Source organism: Anomaloglossus baeobatrachus, chromosome 7 (assembly GCF_048569485.1).
Source record: "Anomaloglossus baeobatrachus isolate aAnoBae1 chromosome 7, aAnoBae1.hap1, whole genome shotgun sequence".
Classification (NCBI taxonomy): Eukaryota; Metazoa; Chordata; class Amphibia; order Anura; family Aromobatidae; genus Anomaloglossus; species Anomaloglossus baeobatrachus.
In genome coordinates, this window is record NC_134359.1 from 59380312 (window position 1) to 59403771 (window position 23460).

Below are 23460 nucleotides of genomic sequence, written 5' to 3' on the forward strand. Positions count from 1 at the left end.
CCAGTGCAACATTCAGGCTGAGTTGGCATGCCTCTTGAGAGGGTGCCTTGACCAGTAGATCGTCCAAGTAAGGGATCACAGAGTGTCCGTGAGAGTGCAAGACTGCTACCACTGCCGCCATGATCTTGGTGAACACCCGAGGGGCTGTCGCCAGACCAAATGGCAGAGCTACGAACTGAAGATGGTCGTCTCCTATCACGAAGCGTAGAAAGCGTTGGTGCTCTGTAGCAATCGGCACGTGGAGATAAGCATCTTTGATGTCTATTGATGCTATGAAATCTCCTTGAGACATTGAGGCAATGACTGAGCGGAGGGATTCCATCCGAAACCGCCTGGCGTTCACATGCTTGTTGAGCAGTTTTAGGTCCAGAACAGGACGGAAGGAGCCGTCCTTTTTTGGAACCACAAAGAGATTGGAGTAAAATCCTCGCCCCCGTTCCTGAGGGGGGACAGGGATCACGACTCCTTCTGCTCTTAGAGAGTCCACCGCCTGCAGCAGGGCATCTGCTCGGTTGGGGTGTGGGGAGGTTCTGAAGAACCGAAGTGGAGGTCGAGAACTGAACTCGATTCTGTACCCGCGAGACAAAATGTCTGTTACCCACCGGTCTTTGACCTGTGACAGCCAAATGTCGCAAAAGCGGGAGAGCCTGCCACCGACCGAGGATGCGGAGGGAGGAGGCCGAAAGTCATGAGGTAGCCGCTTTGGAAGCGGTTCCTCCATTTGCTTTCCTGGGGCGTGAGTGAGCCCGCCAGGAATCTGAGCTCCCTTGTTCTTTCTGAGTCCTTTTGGACGAGGAGAATTGGGCCTTGCCCGAGCCTCGAAAGGACCGAAACCTCGACTGCCACTTTTTCTGTTGAGGTTTACTTGCTCTGGGCTGTGGTAAGGAAGAGTCCTTACCCTTGGACTGTTTTATGATTTCAGCCAATGGCTCACCAAACAGTCTGTCTCTAGATAATGGCAAGCTGGTTAAGCATTTTTTGGAACCAGCATCTGCTTTCCAGTCCTTTAACCACAAGGCTCTGCGCAAAACCACAGAATTGGCGGACGCCATAGCGGTACGGCTCGTAGATTCTAGGACAGCATTGATAGCATAGGTCGCAAACGCAGACATTTGCGAAGTTAGGGACGCCACCTGCGGCACTGCTGGATGTATGATAGCATCCACCTGTGCTAAACCAGCTGAAATAGCTTGGAGTGCCCACACGGCCGCGAATGCTGGAGCAAACGACGCGCCGATAGCTTCATAGACAGATTTCAACCAAAGGTCCATCTGTCTGTCGTTGGCATCTTTAAGTGAAGCGCCATCCTCTACTGCGACTATGGATCTAGCCGCAAGCTTGGAAATTGGGGGATCCACCTTTGGACACTGGGTCCAGCGTTTGGCCACCTCAGAGGGAAAAGGATAACGGGTATCCTTAGAACGTTTAGAGAAACGCTTGTCTGGATGAGCGTCGTGTTTCTGGATCGATTCTCTGAAGTCAGAGTGGTCCGAAAAAGCACTTAATTTACGCTTGGGATACAGGAAATGGAACTTCTCCTGCTGTGCAGCTGCCTCCTCTGCAGAAGGGGCTGGGGGAGAAATATCCAACAGTCTATTAATTGCCGATATAAGGTCATTAACCATGGCGTCACCATCAGGGGCATCCAGATTGAAAGGAGCCTCAGGATTAGAATCCTGATCACCGTCCTCAGTCTCATCACCGAGAGACTCTTCTCGCTGAGACCCTGAGCAGTGTGATGACGTGGAGGGTCTTTCCCAGCGAGCTCGCTTAGGCTGCCTGGGACTGTCATCTGAGTCAGAGACTTCAGCCTGTGATGCTTGAAACCCCCTTGAAGTACGGATTAGTTCCAACTGAGGGGGACCGGAGAGCATAGACACAGCAGTGTCCATGGTCTGAGTAACTGGCCTGGACTGCAAGGTCTCCAGGATTTTTGACATAGTCACAGACATTTTATCAGCAAAAACTGCAAAGTCTGTCCCCGTCACCGGGGCAGGGTTCACAGGCGTCTCTGCCTGGGCTACCACCACATTAGGCTCTGGCTGACGAAGTGCCACTGGGACTGAACATTGCACACAATGTGAGTCTTTGGAGCCTGCCGGTAGATCAGCCCCACATGCAGTACAAACAGTGTACACAGCCTGTGCCTTGGCACCCTTGCGTTTTGCGGATGACATGTTGCTGCCTCCTCAGAGCAGTACAGGGTGTCCAGCCAAGAAGCGACCTTACAGTGCAACTATATATATATATGGTACTAAGAAAAAAGTACACTAATATAACACTGAGGCACTAGTGGGGCCAGCACTAAAGTGCAGCTTACCGCCCGCTTAGGAGCGGGTGTGTGGTCGCCGAAATCCCTTTAGTCTGGGTCTCCCAGAGCCTGCTGCCTTTCCCCAGCCAGACCGCATGTGTAATGGCTGCCGGCGTCCTTGTGGAGAGGGGGGGCGGGCCCTGGGCGTATACAGACGAAGAGCGGGAAGCCTGCTTCCCACTGTGCCTAGTGAGAGGGCTGGAGCATGTAAATAAAGCTCCAGCCCTCGGCGCTGCCAATTGAGCAGCGTCTCTCCCCTACCCTGATTGACAGGGTGGGGGCGGGAACGAAGCGGCGCTAGGCCGCAGAAGCCGGGGGCTAAAGTTAGAAGCGCCGCCGCCGTAAAAGCGCGGTCGGCGCAAAGTCCCCGGCGCACCACAAGTCGCAGCTGCGCCGCCGCTCCAGTAGCGGTCGGCGCAGTAGTTCCCAACATGTAACGTCACTCAGCAAAGCTGCAGTGACCTAACCCCAGCGCACAGCGCTACTGTCCCCGGCGCACTATAACGCTCAGCAAGCCTTGAGAGTGTCCGTGCCTGCCGGGGACACAGAGTACCTGAAAGTTGCAGGGCCTTGTCCCTGAACGGCACTCCCGCTCCAAATCCAGCAGGTTCTCTGGGTCTGTGGATGGAGCCCGGCCTCAGGGCTTGGAGGCCGGTAAGATCCCACTTCCACAGAGCCCTCCAGGGGATGTGGAAGGAAAACCGCATGTGGGCTCCAGCCTCTGTACCAGCAATAGGTACCTCAACCTTACAAGCACCACCGCGGGTGAGAAGGGAGCATGGTGGGGGCCCCATATGGGCCCTCTTTTCTTCCATCCGATATAGCCAGCAGCTACTGCTGACTACAAACAGTGGAGCTATGCGTGGATGCCTGACCTCCTTCGCACAAAGCAGAAAACTGGTGAGCCAGTGATCCCACTGGGGGTGTATAGCCAGAAGGGGAGGGGCCTTACACTTTTTAGTGTAATTGCTTTGTGTGGCCTCCGGAGGCAGTGCTATACACCCAATCGTCTGGGTCTCCCAATAGAGCGCTGAAGAAATCATTAGTAGATAACAGTCCTTTAGATCTGCCCCCACAAGGCTCTGTTCACACTGTGTTTGAGCCCTGTGTTTGCTTCATATACCCAGAAAGCTCCCAACCATAGATATTCAGAAGTCCATGATTTTTCTCAAGTAAGCCAAAAAAAAGCCACTATCATCAGAATTTTGTTAGCCAGTTAAAAAAAATGATTGATTGCTCTCAGTGAGAAACAAAATTAAAATTTTTGTAGTTGTGATTCCTTTTAATGGCTAACAAAATAACATATGATGTTATAAAGCAAGCTTTCGAGACATCTCAGGTCTCTTCCTCAGGCATGGTATGACAAAATATCTGAAGAAACACAAATATACCGTATTTTTCGGACCATAAGATGCACTTTTTTCCCCCCAAATGTTGGGGGAATGTTGGGGGTGCGTCTTATGGTCTGAATGTGGCTGCGGGGAATATGGGTGCTGCGGTGGAGCGGGTCATCAGGGGCACGAGCTGGCTGTAGCAGCCTGCCGTGACCACGTGGGCCCGCTCATTTAATATGCACGCCCATCATCTCTCAGAGGATGGGCAGGGATAATCGGCCCGCATGATTACCCCTGGCAACTGCAGCCTGGAGTGATCATGTGCGGCTGTATTCACTGCCCCCCGCGCATCATCATCAGAGCGGGGGGCAGTGAATCAGTACAGATTACTCACCGTTCCCCTGCAGCATCGCTCCTCCTCCCGTCTGTCCGGTCAGCTGACTTGCGTGACTAGCGGCGCACACAGCGATGACGTCATCGCTGTGCGCACGTGTCCACACGCAGCCGCCGGCACAGACCACCGGAGGACATCGCAATGGTGCAGGGTTACGGCTGCATTCAGCGGCGCTGCCGCTGACAGACGGTAAGAGGAGCGGTGCTGCAAGGAGTGAGGTGAGGGGAGTATGAACGTTTATTTTTTTTATGTGCCACAGGATGCGGCCATTCACCAGGATGAGGGCATATAGCAGGCTGGGGGGTATCTTATGAGCAGGCTGGGGGGTATCTTATGAGCAGGCTGGGGGGTATCTTATGAGCAGGCAGGGGAGTATATGAGCAGGCTGGGGGGTATCTTATGAGCAGGCTGGGGAGTATATGAGCAGGCTGGGGAGTATATGAGCAGGCTGGGGAGTATATGAGCAGGCTGGGGAGTATATGAGCAGGCTGGGGAGTATATGAGCAGGCTGGGGAGTATATGAGCAGGCTGGGGAGTATATGAGCAGGCTGGGGAGTATATGAGCAGGCTGGGGAGTATATGAGCAGGCTGGGGAGTATATGAGCAGGCTGGGGAGTATATGAGCAGGCTGGGGAGTATATGAGCAGGCTGGGGAGTATATGAGCAGGCTGGGGAGTATATGAGCAGGCTGGGGAGTATATGAGCAGGCTGGGGAGTATATGAGCAGGCTGGGGAGTATATGAGCAGGCTGGGGAGTATATGAGCAGGCTGGGGAGTATATGAGCAGGCTGGGGAGTATATGAGCAGGCTGGGGAGTATATGAGCAGGCTGGGGAGTATATGAGCAGGCTGGGGAGTATATGAGCAGGCTGGGGAGTATATGAGCAGGCTGGGGAGTATATGAGCAGGCTGGGGAGTATATGAGCAGGCTGGGGAGTATATGAGCAGGCTGGGGAGTATATGAGCAGGCTGGGGAGTATATGAGCAGGCTGGGGAGTATATGAGCAGGCTGGGGAGTATATGAGCAGGCTGGGGAGTATATGAGCAGGCTGGGGAGTATATGAGCAGGCTGGGGAGTATATGAGCAGGCTGGGGAGTATATGAGCAGGACATTACCCCCATAACAGTGTCAGCAGCAGATCCTCACCCCATAAGTGTGTCATGACCACATTTTTTGCTTAAAATTTTATTTTCCTATTTTCCTCCTCTAAAACCAGGGTGCGTCTTATAGTCCGAAAAATACGGTATACACAAAACAGGGCAGAGGGATGCAAAGTAAATGGATATTTAAATAAACGAACACTGAGCTTAGAAAGTGAATCCTTAACCCTGTCACGACCATGGACGGATATATCCGTCATGGAGCGTGTCCCGTTAAGCCCCGCCCCCTGCCGCGGGCAGGCGGCGGTCGGCACACATATCAGCTGTCTGCAACAGCTGACGTGTGCCTGCATGTTGCGAGTGAAATCGCTTCCACTCGCAACATTTAACCCCTTAAATCTCGCTGCCAAAGTCTGGCAGCAAGAGCTATATGCGCGCGGTCATGATTTTTACTTACCGCCGCCCCCACCGGAAGTCACGTGCGTGATCACGTGACTTTCGGTGGTTGCCATCGTAGCACAGGGTCATGTGATGACGCCTGCAGCTATGAAGTTTCACTTTCGTTTTCCCTCGGCTGGGAGCAGACAGAAACAGGAAGTGACTGAATCTGCTGTTTACAGCTGTATAGCTGTGATCAGCAGATAGATAAAAGCGATCGGATTCCTTATCGCTATAGCCCCCTAGGGGGACTAGTAAAATAAACAAAAAAATAAAAAAAAGTTTTAAAAAATAAAATAAAAAAACCCCTAAAAGTTCAAATCACCACCCTTTCCCCCCATTGACAGTTAAAGGGTTAAAAAAAAAAATATACACATATTTGGTATCGCTGAGTTCAGAAATGCCCGATCAAAATATAAAATCAATTAATCTGATTGGTAAACGGCGTAGTGGCAAAAAAATTCCAAACGCCAAAATTACGTTTTTTAGTCGCCGCAAGTTTTACGCAAAATGCAATAACAAGCGATCAAAACGTAGCATCTGCGCAAAAATGGTACCAATAGAAACGACAGCTCGAGACGCAAAAATAAGCAGTCACTGAGCCATAGATCCCAAAAAATGAGAACTCTATGGTTTTCGGAAAATGGCGCAAAACGTGCGCCACTTTTATTGGACAAGCTTGTGATTTTTTTTAACCCCTTAGATACAAGTAAACCTATACATGTTTGGTGTCTACAAACTCGCACCGACCTCAGGCATCATAACCACACAAGTTTTACCATATAGTGAACACCGTGAATAAAACATCCCAAAAACTATTGTGCCATCACACTTTTTTTTGCAGTTTTTCCACACTTGGAATTTTTTTGCTGTTTTCCAGTACATCATATGGTAAAACTTATGGTTTCAGTTAAAAGTACAACTTGTCCCGCAAAAAACAAGCCCTCATATGGCAAGATTGACGGAAAAATAAAAAAGTTACGGCTCTCGGAAGAAGGGGAGCAAAAAACAAACGCAAAAACGGAAAGTGCCCCGGGGCTGAAGGGGTTAATTAGCTTTGATTAGTGGTGTGAAAGTTTTATTGTCCCAATATACATGTAGGATCAGAGGCCTGTGCCCGCAGTCTCTGGAGCAGGCTCCTCAGATTTTGTAATGAGTCATAAATCCTCCTGACAGGGTGAGTCCTGTGTCCACAAAGTTAAACACTGTGATAAATTTGTATTCCCAGACCCTGCGATGGCTCTCTGATCTGAAGTTGCTTTTTAATATGACAACTTTCATGTGGTTTATGTTGTATCCTGAAGTACAAAACTGTTTGGCCACATGTAAATGAGGTTTTTTTGTCTGTTATTGTGTGGCGGTGAGATCTCATTCTTGCTCTTAGTCTCTGTCCTGTTTCTCCAACATAGAGACCCCCAATAGGAAATATAGTGCACAGGATTAAGTACACCACGTTGAAAGAGGAACATGTGAATGTCCCAGAAATCGAGATAGGATGATGAAACGTTACATTTATTCCACATACTCTCCACTGATGTCAGCACACTTTTTACATCGGTATTCCAAGTTCTGTAAGCCTACCAAAAAGAAGGATTTTGGTTCTGCCTCAATCCAGGCATCCGTAGCAGCCATGGCATCAGAAATGGTGTGAAATTTGGTACCCTTGAGGTGTTTCTTCAGGTTTGGAAACCGATGATAGTCGGAGGGAGCTAGATCTCGTGAATAAGGTGGGTGGTCAACCAGCTGGAAGCTCACCTCTGCCAGTTTTGCTGTGGTTGCTTGTGCAGTATGAGCGGAGGTGTTGTCTGGCAGGAACAAGATTCCTTTGGACAGCTTGTCGCGTCTTTTGGCCTTCAGAGCTGCCTTCAGTTGGTCCAAAAGTTCAATGTAATACCTTGCATTGTTGGTGGAACCCTTTTGAAGGTAGTCCACTAGCAGCCCTACTTATCCCAGAACACAGACGCCATCACCTTAGTGGCTGAGTTATGCACCCTGAACTTCTTTGGACGAGGAGACCCACTGTGCCTCCATTCTTTTGGCTGCTCCTTGTTTTCAGGGTCATACAAATAAATTCAGGTCTCAATCATAGTGACCAGTGCATCTAGGAAGTTCTTAGTCCAGAAACGCTGACAAATGGACCGGGAAGTTTTCACTCACATGCTTCTATGATCTGTTGTCAAACATTTAGGGACCCACTTTGTAGAGAGCTTCCTCATGTCCAAACACGTTCACGGGAAATCCCCATGATGTCTGCTATTGCTTTAGCTGAAATTGGTCGATACTCCAGTATGAGGTTGTGCACAGCATCGACGATCTCCGGAACAATCAGTCTCTGTCGTCCAGGACGTTCCTCATCATTGGTGCTGAAGTGGCCCGTTTTAAATTTGACAACCCAGTTCTTAACTGTAGAATATAAAGGGCATCGATCCCCCTCAATGTCTGCAACATATCACCATGAATATCCTTGGCAGACTTTCCTTGCAGAAACAAGAATGTTTTCCCTCCTTTCATGTGATGTTACATTTGTTACCATAGAAACCAAAAAAAGATCACAAAGCCAAAGACTTACCAGCAGACCCTCGTACTACTACCACACATAGAAAACCTACCAATAAAATCTGCATCTTATGGAAATACATACACATATTATATGCATGTACATTTGTGATTTCCAATAGGAAAAAGCATTTATTGTATACTTTATGTAATGCTTTTATGGAGCCTGGACCAAGTGGGGTGTTCATGCATTGCTTTTAAGCCAATAAAATCTCTGGGGCCGATTCATCAAAGTCTTTACATTATTGCTCTGGTGTAAAACACTTTGAAATGTTGCAAAACATTTGCACAACATGTTTCACAAAACTTTTGAAACTTTCAGCATTTTCACGCTATTGCTGGTTTTCTCAGCCAAAGTGGTTGGAGTTTGAGCAGGATGGGGTGTGATGGTGACCACCAAATTTATTAAAATTAACAGCAGTTTAGCACGGAGGTGCGCGCCTCTTAGAAGATGGTCAGGTGAATTAATTTTGTACGTATTTTCCCACCTTCATTAAGACTGGGGTGTACCATGGAGTCGAGTTTGCAACAAGTGCAAAGCTTACTAGTGCCTCTCGAGTTTATCTAAGCCTCTATAGTTCCTCCTGGCACTGTACTTTTTGTCTTAATACTATTTTTCCTGCGGGAGTTTGGATCTTGGCAAATGACAGAAGCGCAGGAGGACTCACTTTTGGGCTGAAACGCATTCTGCTACATTGATAGGTGTTGCTGTAACTTTGGATTACTTGATGTCATTGATCATTACGTGAGTGCCAGGAATCTCGTGACTGACGGCAGTAGCCATATCCATGTGCACCACGAAAGAGTGCAGACTGATTACCCGGACAAGTCTGTGGAATTAAGCCAGACAAGGCCGACTTCCCTCATTATGACCCTGGGGCCAGCTCTCCGCTTGTTCTTTCTTGCATCTCTATAGATAATACCTTCTGCATTCCCAGTACACATTAAAAAGTTCTAACATTGTGCTCAAATCCTCACTTTGTGCTCATCTTCCAAAATACCAACTTCACCAAATACTCTCACCCGCTGACATGCGTCAAAGCCACAAGGAAATTACGTTATCTGGTGTTAAGGGAACCTCACAGGTGACCCTTATTGAGGAGCTTGCTCGGGTGCTCGATACTTGTAACAAGCAGTCGGATGCTTGGATACCGAACACCAAAGCATGGTAGTGCTCGCTCATCACTAGTTACCAGTACTGAGCACCTGAGCATGGTAGTGCCTGCTCATCACTAGTTACGAGTACTGAGCACCCAAGCATGGTAGTGCCCGCTCATCACTAGTTACCAGTACCAAGGACCCGAGCATGGTAGTGCTCACTTATCACTAGTTACAAGTACCGAGCACCTGAGCATGGCAGTGCCTGCTCATCACTAGTTACGAGTACCGAGCACCCGAGCATGGTAGTGCTCACTCATCACTAGTTACGAGTACCGAGCACCCGAGCATGGTAGTGCCTGCTCATCACTAGTTACGAGTACTGAGCACCTGAGCATGGTAGTGCTCACTCATCACTAGTGATCCACACTGCAAAGTATGAATCAGCGACCAGCGAACTTAATAAAAATATACATTTTTTCAGTGTGAAACGTTACATAAATTTCAAAGAAAACGTTGCTTAAACAAGAGTCGGTGAGACAAGTCGCCAGGGCACGTCCACAATAATTCGCCACACCCCTCAGTTCCACCTGATTGACAGATCTTGCGCTATACAAACACATAAGCGGGCTTCACACGCTACGATTTCGCTACAGCGATCTCGTTGGGGTCACGGATTTTGTGACGCACATCCGGCCGCTGTAGCGATGTCGTAGCGTGTGACTCCTAGGAGCGATTTTGGATCGTTGCAAAAACGTCCAAAATTGCTCCTCATTGACATGGGGGTCCACTGCCAGTTATCGCTGCTGTGCTACGTGTGACGCCGCAGGAACGAGGATCATCTCCTAACCTGCCTCCGGCCACAATGCGGAAGGAAGGAGGTGGGCGGGATGTTACGTCCCGCTCATCTCCGCCCCTCCGCTATCATTGGGCGGTCGCTTACTGACGTTGCTGTGACGCTAAACGCACCGCCCCCTTAGAAAGGAGGCAGTTCGACGGTCACAGCGACGTCGAAGGCCATGTAAGTACGTGTGACGGGGGTGCCGGATTTTGTGCGCGGCGGGCAGCGATATGCCCGTTTCGCACAAACGATGGGGGTGGGTTGCATGCTAGCGATATCGGGCCGGATATCGCAGCATGTAAAGCCACCCATAGGTAGTGACCAATCATGTAATCAGCGTCCAGAAGCATTAATCCCCTGAAAGGATCCCTTTAATGTTGGGTGTACGGTTTACCATGGCACATTGTGCGTAGCCGAAGCCATTTTTCATGCAGTTACTGTAGATGCTGCAAGTACACTACACCACTGGTGGACAAAGACAATATAGGGCCTCTTTGCAAGAACTAGATATGGGCCCTTTGCAATCCAATAGCTCATCATACACAATTCCAACTGATTTGGAAGTGGATATGGCTCCTTTTACCTCTTGAGCCTTTGTGCGGTCACAATTTCTGCCCCTTCCCGGTATCGCACCACTTTACGCCAAAACCAAATGATATAGTTACCATTTGAAACCTGGATCTGTTCTAAGCATACAGGTGATCTTCTGCCTGATCTTACCTTTGCCGACTTTTCCTTTGCCTTTAGAGTCTCTCAGCTTGGTATTCCTAATGTATCCTCCTGAGGAACTGTGAGCTAGCCCTTCCCCAGTGGGAGACTGACTGGAGGTTAGAATGGTTTCAGTGTTAGTCCTGTGGGCTGGGGAGGAGGAGGTGGAAATGGAAGGGTTTGACTCCAGGAGACTACCTAAACTTTCTGCCGCTCGAGACTTTTCAATCCTTTGATCTTCTTCTTGAGAGCTGAGCAGGTCTTCTAAATCGTCGGTTTTCTCACAAGGGCTTACAGTTTCGGGTAGCAGCGTTTCCTCCGCTTCATCCTCCTGTATGACATTATATGCAAACGTTAGTAGGATACAATTCCCAAAATTGGTAAAAAACTTTCAACGTGACAATTTGATGTTTAGGTGCAACATTCTGTACAGGTCTCGTGTTGGAGCGCAGTTATTCTGAGGTCCATATTCCCAGTTTCCCATTATACAGCCACAAATGAAAATGATAAAAAGCTACCATTTAAGGAAGCATCGAGGTTAACATCGCACTAATTACGGATTTATTCTTGACCCAATTGGAAGCTATAGAATAAACATAAGGCCTAAGCCACAATGCATGAAAAATCGGAGTGGAATCGAGTGGAATGTGATAAAATATCGCAATCCACTCAGACCAATATTACCCTATGTCCCAGCATCCATGAGCGATTATTTTCTTGGCCCCAATCGGACCGAGAAAACCATCGCAGCATGCTGCAACTGTAATGCGAGACTCTCTCTCTCGCACCCATTCAAGTCTATGGAGCGAGAGAAAGATCACACTGCACTCGCGGTACACTGATGTACCGCGAGTGCAGGACGAGAATGGCAATAGCCGGCTATGGAGGAGAGAGGGAGATAAATCCCTCCATCCCCTCCTCAGAGCAGGCCGGTCCTCCGCAGTTGAGGTCCGATCACATGATAGGACCTCAGTCGCAGTGACACTCGCATGACAACTCCTGCTGTGCTGCCAGCGTGAGCTGAGTGTCATGCGAGGATCGCATTAGTCCCCGTGTGGCCCTGGCCTGTGTTTTCTCTCTAGGAGCTACATGTGGACAGGTGGCAAGAAGGTCATCCATTACCGGAGTTGTCCAGCCATGTATAAAGTTTTTTCTATATCTTTGCAATGCAAATTATTAAAACGTACCAAGATGGTTAGATTTTAGCCATAAGTTGCTCTATAGTGAGAAGCACAGAGCGGAATAGGGGCTAAATAGAAAGTCTATGTATATGGACGCAGGTAGGAATATGGGCTCAGACTTTGAATTGGCTTCTTATACTGCTGTGTGCACAAACTCTACAGAGCGGAGCAGCTTGGATTATCGGTGGAGTCTAGGATCCTGGATCCCCACCGATCTGTGCGCCATAAGTAGTACGGGGCAGTACGGTGGCTCAGTGGTTAGCACTGCAGTCTTGCAGTGCTGGGGTCCTGGGTTCAAATCCCACCAAGGACATAATCTGCAAGGACTTTCTATGTTTTCCCCGTGTTTGCATGGGTTTCCTCTGGTTTACTCCCCCACTCCAAAGACATACTGATAGGGAATTTAGATTGTGAGCTCCAAAGGGGATGGTGTTGCAAAGCGCTACGGAATATGCTGGCGCTATACAAAAATAAAGACAGCTAAGGTATACACTGGCGAAGGCGTTTTATCTAAATAAATAGCTTGAGTGGATATGTGAAATATTCTAATATACAGCCGTTCTCCATCCAGTGGATGCTATAACTGCTGATAAACAGGCCGGCAATACAGCTCATTTTTATAGTCTTACCTCTGGCTGCAGTTTTGGTTCCTTGCCAGCTTTTTGCTCCTTTATTTTGTTCCTTGACGGTCTCTGGCGCTTCACTTGAAGAGCGAGCTGTGCTTTGGCTCTGTGGGCGCTGGTGTCCAAACGCTGGATGTCTCCCACACAGGCATCAAAATCTAAAGTGACAATCACAGATTGTGAGGATGACGGCTGCGTCTAAACGAGTCATCTGCTCTTCAATCAGGGAAATTAGGACTGATAAACTGCTTCATTATGCTGCTCTAATGAGAGGGTCCGTCTGCAGACTAAACATTCTGCTCTACGCCATCTCTAAGGGGATGGTACCTACTAAAAAAAACTGGGAGGGTGTTTAGAATGGATATATTGGGAAGGGATAGCCACATAACTTCACTTAAGGTGCCATTTACACTGCATGATAATCGTGAACGAGTATTCTTAAAAACAGGCTACCGATCACCCGACAAACAAGCTCGTTTGTCAGGTGAAATGATCTTTTGATTCGCACAAAGGATAACTGTTCTCAGCCGCGCACTGTCCTGTGCAAACAGGTCACTGGCTATATAAATTAACCTCAAGTACGTGCTTCCTCCTCCCATTCTAGCGATCATGCAATCTCCGAAAAAAGCTAGGGGTCTGATGTGATCATAGATCAGCTCAGCTATACAGCTAGGAAGCTGAATTTCCTGAATTACTAGAAAAAAAAAAAGATGACAAATTTAAAACATTTGCCCCTTTAAAAAAAAACAAAAAAAACAACCTATTTGAATAATCAAAGACAAAATTGTTAGACCTCTGCATGTAAAAAACAAAGCAAAAAAAAAAAAAAGACCAAAACTAAAATATGCATTATAATTATTACAGGAGAAAAAAGTGGAAAAGCTTGGAGAAGAGAAAAAAAAAAAAAATTAAAAAATAAAAAACTGCATCTCCAAATAAAAGAATATGGCAAGTGTGAACAGGTGTAAGCTCCTATAACTACACCATACACAAATGAACACAGCAGCACCCTGTAAGCGCTAATATATATATGTAAACATGCTTAATGGAATATACTTAGAAAAATGAAGGAACTTAGTGCATAAATTGACCCATTCATGTGAGCCCATCAACTATGTCAAGATGACCCTTCTTTGATAACTAACCCTAACCTAATTTCATGCCTTTCCTGGACTAAACGTCTCTGCTGCTGTATTCTTTTGTGTGTCTTATGTATATAGAGGTTTGCACACTTTACGTTCAGGGTGACACATTGCCACCTAGAATTCTTTATAAAAATCGAGGAACTTCAATGTTTCACTATTAGAAATGAGATCTTTTTTTAAACATTTTTTTTTTTTCTAGAATTACCAGACATGGAAGACTCTAGGAGGGCCGATCCTTCTGATCCTGGCGCCTCGACAGCAGCCGTCTCACTTTGCAGCACGGATTCCTCATTCCAGTGTTTGTTGTTTGGGGTCACCTGAAGCTTTTGTTCATAGGCACCAACCTTATTCTCAAGATCCGTTATCTAAAAATGCAAGCAGATGTTATTTCACCCCGATCCTACAGACACGACTCAAATAATAAGTAGGGTTTGTGGGGGCGGATGTATGAGAACTCCCTCCGAACCTTCCTCGGAGTCTTATACAACACGACGTTCTGTCAGACACTATTTTAATAACTGTACAAACTCATTCTTACCCATTAGTTAGGAGGCGTACGCAGCGTATGCAGTTACGTCTATTTTAAGACCGCCGGCAATGATTTCAGAGTTTTTAAATATATTTGGAAAGTATCATCATCTTGGTGAAGAGGTTTAAGTTGAACATTTGCCGCCTACACAACTGCTGTACTCGGCCAATTTTGATAACTTAAATCACATTTTACATCACAGAACAGCAAAAAAGAGAATTTAGTTTACTTACCGTAAATTCTTTTTCTTATAATTCCGTAATGGGAGACCCAGACCATGGGTGTATAGCTTCTGCCTCCGGAGGACACACAAAGTACTACACTAAAAAGTGTAGCTCCTCCCTCCGAGCATATACACCCCCTGGATAACCAAATATAGCCAGTTTAGTGCAAAAGCTGAAGGAGAATAGCCACCCACAAGTAGAGATAGAGCAAAAAACCGGAACAACCGGAGTCTCTGTCTACAACAACAGCCGGTGATAACACGCGGAACAAGAAACTGCCAACAGGCAACAGAGAGGGTGCTGGGTCTCCCATTACGGAACTATAAGAAAAAGAATTTACGGTAAGTAACAAAATTCTCTTTTTCTTCATCGTTCCTATGGGAGACCCAGACCATGGGACGTCTCAAAGCAGTCCATGGGTGGGAAATAAACAGAAAACTGAGAAGTAGGCAAAACCTAACTTCACAAATGGGCGACAGCCGCCTGAAGGATGAGTCTGCCCAAGCTCGCATCTGCCGAAGCATGAGCATGCACTTGGTAGTGCTTCGAAAAGGTGTGCAGACTAGACCAAGTGGCAGCCTGACAAACGTGCTGAGCCGTAGCCTGGTGCCTGAAAGCCCAAGAGGCACCGACAGCTCTGGTCGAGTGTGCCTTGATCCCCGGTGGGGGAGGCACTTGAGTACACTGGAAGGAATCAGAAATGGCCGACCTGATCCAACGAGCCAGGGTCGGTTTAGAAGCCGAGAGGCCCTTACGCCGACCTGTGGTCAGCACAAAAAGAGAGGTGCACCGCCTAAGAATAGCGGTGCGTGACACATAGATCCGGAGCGCCCGCACCAGATCTAGAGTATGCAACGCTTTTTCAAAGCGATGCACAGGAGCCGGACAAAAGGAAGGCAATGAAATGTCCTGGTTAAGGTGGAAAGGAGATACCACCTTAGGGAGAAAGTCCGGAGTCGGACGGAGAACCACCTTGTCTTGATGAAAAACCAAAAAAAGGTGACTCCGAAGAGAGAGCAGCTAAATCAGAGACTCTCCTGAGGGAAGTTATGGCCACTAGAAAGACGACTTTCTGTGAAAGATGAAACAAAGAAACCTCCCTAAGAGGCTCAAAGGGGGGTTTCTGCAAGGCCGTGAGGACCAGATTAAGGTCCCAGGGATCCGAAGGCCGCCGGTAAGGCGGAATGATGTGAGATGCGCCCTGCATAAAGGTGCGCACCTGAGCCAGCCGGGCGATACGCCGCTGGAACAACACTGACAGAGCCGAGACCTGTCTCTTGAGGGAATTGAGGGATAGTCCTAGCTGCAGACCGGACTGTAGAAAGGACAGGATGGTCGGCAAGGAAAAAGGCCAAGGGGCATGGCCGGAAGAACGACACCAGGACAGGAAAATTCTCCAAGTCCTGTGATAAATTTTTGCCGAGGAAGACTTCCGAGCCTGAGTCATAGTGGAGATGACTTCGGGAGGAATACCAGAAGCCGTCAAGATCCAGGACTCAAGAGCCACGCCGTCAATCTGAGAGCCGCAGAATTCTGGCGGAAAAACGGACCTTGTAAGAGAAGGTCTCTACGGACAGATGGAGCAGGTCTGGGTACCAAGCCTGGGCCAGTCTGGAGCAATGAGGATGACCCGACGGCCCTCCATTCTGATCTTGCGCAGAACTCTGGGCAAGAGAGCTAGAGGGGGAAACACGTAAGCCAGACGAAACTGGGACCAATCCTGAACCAGCGCATCCGCTGCAAAGGCCTGAGGATCGTGGGAGCGAGCCACGTAAACCGGGACCTTGTTGTTGTGCCGGGATGCCATTAGATCCACTTCCGGAGTGCCCCACTTGCGGCAGATTGACCGAAACACTGCCGGATGCAGAGCCCACTCGCCGCTGTCCACGGTTTGACGGCTGAGATAATCTGCCTCCCAGTTTTCTACACCTGGGATGTGGACTGCGGATATGGTGGACTTGGAGTCCTCCGTCCACTGAAGGATGCGTTGAACCTCCAACATTGCCAGGCGGCTGCGAGTCCCGCCCTGGTGATTGATGTAGGCAACCGCTGTCGCGTTGTCTGACTGGACTCGAATGTGCTTGCCCGCCAACAGGTGGTGAAAGGCTACAAGAGCTAAGAGCACAGCTCTGATTTCCAGCACATTGATCGAGAGGGCTGATTCAGACGGAGTCCAAGTGCCCTGCGCTCGGTGGTGGAGACATATCGCTCCCCAGCCGGATAGACTGGCATCCGTGGTGAGGATCACCCAGGATGGGGCCAGGAAAGAGCGTCCCTGAGACAGAGAGAGGGGCCGAAGCCACCACTGAAGAGAGACCCTGGTCTGTGGCGACAGAGCCACTAACCTGTGCAAGGAAGAAGTCCGCTTGTCCCAACAGAGGAGAATGTCCAGCTGCAGAGGACGCAGATGGAACTGGGCAAAGGGAACCGCTGCCATTGACGCCACCATCTGACCCAGCACCTGCATTAGGTGCCTGATGGAATGACGGCGGGGCCTCAGCAGAGAGCGCACCGCCAGATGGAGGGACTGCTGTTTGACTAAGGGCAGCTTGACAAGTGCCGGCAGAGTCTCGAATTGCATCCCTAGGTACGTGAGTTTCTGGGTCGGAGTCAGAGTGGACTTGGGCAGATTGACAAGCCACCCAAATTGAACAAGAGTGGCTAGAGTGAGCGAGACACTCCGCTGACAGTCTGCACTGGATGAAGCCTTGACTAGAAGGTCGTCCAGGTAAGGAATCACTGCCAACCCCTGGAGGTGCAGAACCGCAACCACTGCTGCCATGACCTTGGTGAATACTCGAGGGGCCGTGGCTAACCCGAAGGGGAGAGCCACAAATTGGAAATGTTCCTCTCCGATTGCAAAACGTAGCCAACGCTGGTGTGAAACTGCAATTGGCACATGCAGATAGGCATCTCTGATGTCGATGGATGCCAGGAAATCTCCTTGGGTCATTGAGGCAATGACTGATCGCAGAGACTCCATGCGAAAATGCCGCACCTGAACATGCTTGTTGAGAAGCTTGAGATCCAGGATGGGCCGGAAGGAACCGTCCTTTTTGGGGACTAGGAAGAGATTTGAGTAGAAACCTCTGAACCGTTCCCGGGCGGGAACCGGTACAATTACTCCGTTGGCCTGCAAGGATGCCACAGCCTGAGAGAAGGCGGCGGCCTTGGAGCAGGGGGGAGTTGACAGAAAAAATCTGTTTGGCGGGCTGGAAGAGAATTCTATCCTGTAGCCGTGGGAGAGGATATCCCGCACCCACTGATCGGAGACGTGTTGAAACCACATGTCGCCAAAGTGGGAGAGCCTGCCACCGACCAAGGGCGTTGCTGGCTCGGCCAGATAGTCAAGAGGAGGCTGCCTTGGTGGCAGCAGCTCCTGCGGACTTCTGAGGACGCGGCTTCGTGCGCCAGTTGGGCTTCTGGTCCTTGGCTGAGTTAGTGGACGAGGCCGAGGGCTTAGAGGACGACCAGTTAGAGGAACGAAAGGAACGAAACCTCGACTGGTTCCTGCCCTGGACAGGTTTCCTGGTTTTAGTCTGTGGCAAGGAAGTACTCTTCCCGCCAGTAGCTTCCTTCATAATCTCATCCAGTTGTTCACCGAACAGCCTGGACCCAGCAAATGGGAGCCCAGCAAGGTACTTCTTTGAAGAAGCGTCTGCATTCCACTCTCGAAGCCACAAGATCCTGCGGATAGCGAGGGAATTAGCCGAAGCCACCGCAGTGCGGTGAGAAGCCTCCAGCATGGCAGACATGGCGTAGGCTGAAAAGGCTGAAGCCTGGGAAGTTAAGGCAACCATTTCAGGCATAGAGTCCCTAGTGAGGGAATGCATCTCCTCCAGAGAAGCAGAGATGGCCTTGAGAGCCCACACTGCTGCAAAAGATGGGGAGAACGAGGCCCCTGCCGCCTCATATACAGATTTGGCCAGAAGGTCAACCTGGCGGTCAGTGGGATCCTTAAGTGAGGTGCCATCAGCTACAGATACAACTGTCCGGGCTGAGAGTCTAGACACCGGAGGGTCTACCTTTGGTGAGTGAGCCCACTCCTTGACCACCTCTGGTGGAAAAGGAAAACGGTCATCAGAACCACGCTTTGGGAAGCGTTTGTCAGGACAGGCCCTGGGCTTGGACACAGTGGCCTGAAAACTGGAGTGGTTAAAGAACACACTCCTTGTTCTCTTAGGCAAGGTAAACTGGTGCTTTTCTGCCAGAGAGGGTTGTTCCTCTGATACTGGCGGATTGAGGTCCAGTACAGAATTAATGGACGCAATCAAATCACTAACATCCGCATCACCCTCGGTCAGATCAATGGGGCACATGGAGGTAGCGTCCGAGCCCACAGTAAAGGCATCCTCCTCGTCCTGCGAGTCAGCTCGTGAATCAGAGCCGCGGGACGAGGAAGGAGAGGGAACCCTGCGTCTCCTTTTAGGAGGACGGGGTCTGGGAGCAGATGAAGAATCCTCTGTGAGCTCTGCAGAGCGAGCCGAAGCAGCAGAGGCGCCCTGAGAAGGGGGCTGATGCATGCTCAGCAGAGTCCGGGACAACTCTCCCATGGATTCGGCAAAGGACTGGGAGATAGACTTGGAGAAGGATTCTACCCAAGCCGGGGGTTCAGCCACCGGGGCCGGAGCAGCCGGAGGGACCACTGGGGAGACTCCAGGCTGAGGCACCACCATGTTAGAGCAGACATCACAATGTGGATATGTGCTCGGTTCAGGCAGTACGAGCTTACATGCAGTGCATATTGAGTACAGCCTTGCAGCCTTGCTCCTCGTGTGAGACATGCTGCTGAGGTGGGGACTCTGAGCCAGAATGACCCCCAGAGAGTGTATAAGAAGGTCCGGAGGTTGTGGCTTACCAGACCGTTTGTGTGCCCTCCGGATCCCACAGCTCGGACCCCCAGACAGATTAGCAGAGATGCTGCAGCCAGCACCGATCAGTGTGAGAACGCTGATAAAATGGCGCCGGAGCGAGGAGAGGGGGCGGGGTCTAGTCAAAGAGCGGGATCCGGAGGGCCAAGGAGATATACAGGGGAGGGAAACATCTCCTCAGAGAGGAGTGTCCTCCCCTGTGCCGAACGGCCGGTGGGCGGAGCCGCACTGTCCCCCTGCATGACTGACATGCAGGGGCAGTGAAAACGAAACTAGGCCTCAGGCGAAGCCGGGGCCTAAATTTTACAATGCGGCCGGCGCGCAGGCACCCTCGGCGCGGTTCTCTGGTGAAATCCAGAGAACCGGCCGGAAATGTTACAAAGGTTAAATAACACACTCTCCCCAACAATAAAGTGCAAGAGACCCCCCCTGACAATAACGTCTCAAATACTTAGCTTGTGAGACGCAGGGCCAGGTCCCTGAGGGATGAGTGCTCCGTCCGGCAGGGTCCTGAAAGGGCTGCGGATGGAGACCAGTCTCCTGCAAGGCAGTGAGAACCGTGCTGGCTCCTACTTCAAGCCAGAGCCCGAGGGATGGTGAAGGAGCGCGGCATGTAAGGCTCCAGCCCTGAAATCAACCTTAACAACACCTCCGACACAGTGGGGTGAGAAGGGACATGCCGGAGGTCCAGGCTTGGACCCGCTTTTCTTCAAATTCTTTAAAATCAAAAATCAGATGAGAATGCATGTGTGGATGTGTGCCTCCTGAACACAAAGCATTGAACTGGCTATATTTTGTTATCCAGGGGGTGTATATGCTCGGAGGGAGGAGCTACACTTTTTAGTGTAGTACTTTGTGTGTCCTCCGGAGGCAGAAGCTATACACCCATGGTCTGGGTCTCCCATAGGAACGATAAAGAAATAGAATTATAGGAGCAAAGTAACAAACGTCGTATTATTCATGCTTTTCCAGAACGCATACGCAGAATCTTCTTTATTTCCCATCCAACTCAAAATCAATATTATGATATTCAATTTAAAAAAAAAAAAATAAAGTATATGGTACTGTATGAACCAGATAAAACTATATACAATATTTTTCAGCTTATAAGACGCTCTTTTCCTCCCAAAAAATTGGGAGGAAAACTAGGGCTGTGTCTTAAAACCCGAATGCACATTACCGGGAGGTGGTGGAGAGGGGTCGCAGGAGGCAGGGACTGTGCTAGGGCCGGCACAATGGTGGGCTGTGCAGAAAGGGCATCATGAAAATGTCGACTGTGCAGGGTTCAAATAATGGCGCCCGGAGGCGGCGCAGACGCAGATAGAGCTGTCTGCTAAAGATCTCATCTGCGCACGCACCGCCTCCGGCCCATTGATCTCCCAGCAGAACACTTAAGGAAAAAAGAGAATTTTGTTTTCTTACTGTAAATTCTTTTTCTTATAGTTCCAACATGGGAGACCCAGACCATGGGTGTATAGCTTCTGCCTCCGGAGGACACACAAAGTACTACACTTAAAAGTGTAGCTCCTCCCTCCGAGCATATACACCCCCTGGATGACAAATCCAACCAGTTTAGTGCAAAAGCTGAAGGAGGACATCCACCCACAAGTAGAGAAAGAGTAAAACCCGGAATAACCGGAACCTCTGTCTACAACAGCCGGTGAAAACACACGGAACAAGAACTGCCAACAGGCAACAGGGAGGGTGCTGGGTCTCCCATGTCGGAACTATAAGAAAAAGAATTTACGGTAAGTAAACAAAATTCTCTTTTTCTTCATCGTTCCTTATGGGAGACCCAGACCATGGGACGTCTCAAAGCAGTCCATGGGTGGGAAATAAACAGAAACTGAGAAGTAGGCAAAACCTAACTTCACAAATGGGCGACAGCCGCCTGAAGGATGCGTCTGCCCAAGCTCGCATCTGCCGAAGCATGAGCATGCACTTGGTAGTGCTTCGAAAAGGTGTGCAGACTAGACCAAGTGGCAGCCTGACAAACCTGCTGAGCCGTAGCCTGGTGCCTGAAAGCCCAAGAGGCACCGACCGCTCTGGTCGAGTGCGCCTTGATCCCCGGCGGGGGAGGCACCTGAGAACATTGGTAGGCATCGGATATGGCCGACCTAATCCAACGAGCTAGGGTCGGTTTAGAAGCAGAGAGACCCTTGCGCTGACCCGTGGTTAGCACAAAAAGAGAGGTGCACCGCCTAAGAGCGGCGGTGCGTGACACATAGATCCGGAGCGCCCGCACCAAATCCAAAGTATGCAACGCTTTCTCAAAGCGATGCACAGGGGCCGGACAAAGGGAAGGCAATGAAATGTCCTGGTTAAGGTGGAAAGGAGACACCACCTTAGGGAGAAAGTCCGGAGTCGGACGGAGAACCACCTTGTCTTGGTGAAAAACCAAAAAGGGTGACTCCGAAGAGAGCGCAGCCAAATCAGAGACTCTCCTGAGAGAAGTTATGGCCACCAGAAAGACCACTTTCTGTGAAAGACGAAACAAAGAAACCTCCTTAAGGCTATGTGCGCACTAGAAATGTGAAGTTTCTCAAGAAAATTTCTTGAGAAACTTCTGCCAGTGAAAGATTTCCGGACCTGCGGAAAAAATCCGCACCAAATCCGCATGCGGTTTTGCCGCGGATTTACCGCAGGTTTGTCCCTGCAATAAATAATAAAGATAATCGATAGACAGATAATGGATAGAGGGAAAGATGGATAGATGAATAGATGAATAGATAGATAGATAGATAGATAGAGGGATAGATAGATAGATAGATAGATAGATAGAGGGATAGATAGATAGAGGGATAGATAGATAGAGGGATAGATAGATAGAGGGATAGATAGATAGAGGGATAGATAGATAGAGGGATAGATAGATAGATAGATAGATAGATAGATAGATAGATAGATAGATAGATAGATAGATAGATAGATAGATAGATAGATAGATAGAGGGATAGATAGATAGATGGATAGATAGAGGGATAGATAGATAGATGGATAGATAGAGGGATAGATAGATAGAGGGATAGATAGATGGAGGGATAGATAGAGGGATAGATAGAGGGATAGATAGAGGGATAGATAGAGGGATAGATAGAGGGATAGATAGAGGGATAGATAGAGGGATAGATAGAGGGATAGATAGAGGGATAGATAGAGGGATAGATAGAGGGATAGATAGAGGGATAGATAGAGGGATAGATAGAGGGATAGATAGAGGGATAGATAGAGGGATAGATAGAGGGATAGATAGAGGGATAGATAGAGGGATAGATAGAGGGATAGATAGAGGGATAGATAGAGGGATAGATAGAGGGATAGATAGAGGGATAGATAGAGGGATAGATAGAGGGATAGATAGAGGGATAGATAGAGGGATAGATAGAGGGATAGATAGAGGGATAGATAGAGGGATAGATAGAGGGATAGATAGAGGGATAGATAGAGGGATAGATAGAGGGATAGATAGAGGGATAGATAGAGGGATAGATAGAGGGATAGATAGAGGGATAGATAGATAGAGGGATAGATAGAGGGATAGATAGAGGGATAGATAGAGGGATAGATAGAGGGATAGATAGAGGGATAGATAGAGGGATAGATAGAGGGATAGATAGAGGGATAGATAGAGGGATAGATAGAGGGATAGATAGAGGGATAGATAGAGGGATAGATAGAGGGATAGATAGAGGGATAGATAGAGGGATAGATAGAGGGATAGATAGAGGGATAGATAGATAGAGGGATAGATAGAGGGATAGATAGATAGAGGGATAGATAGAGGGATAGATAGATGGAGGGATAGAGGGATAGATAGAGGGATAGATAGATAGAGGGATAGATAGAGGGATAGATAGAGGGATAGATAGAGGGATAGATAGAGGGATAGATAGAGGGATAGATAGAGGGATAGATAGAGGGATAGATAGAGGGATAGATAGAGGGATAGATAGAGGGATAGATAGAGGGATAGATAGAGGGATAGATAGAGGGATAGATAGAGGGATAGATAGATAGAGGGATAGATAGAGGGATAGATAGAGGGATAGATAGAGGGATAGATAGAGGGATAGATAGAGGGATAGATAGAGGGATAGATAGAGGGAT

At 48.9% G+C, this 23460-nt stretch overlaps 1 protein-coding gene across 4 annotated transcripts in view; it reads right to left on the minus strand.

Moving 5' to 3' along the window:
- The window catches only part of LOC142245060 (neurabin-1-like), a 208833-nt gene that overhangs the window by 69184 nt on the left and 116189 nt on the right, over window positions 1-23460 (minus strand). For 3 of the 4 annotated variants that reach the window (XM_075317334.1, XM_075317335.1, XM_075317336.1), the window contains exons 11-13: window positions 13935-14094; window positions 12591-12742; window positions 10793-11111 (exon numbers count right to left, since the gene is read on the minus strand). In XM_075317334.1, coding sequence (XP_075173449.1) covers window positions 10793-11111; window positions 12591-12742; window positions 13935-14094 — 631 coding nt within the window. The remainder of the gene's footprint in view (window positions 1-10792; window positions 11112-12590; window positions 12743-13934; window positions 14095-23460) is intronic. The other variant, XM_075317337.1, reaches the window with a different exon arrangement.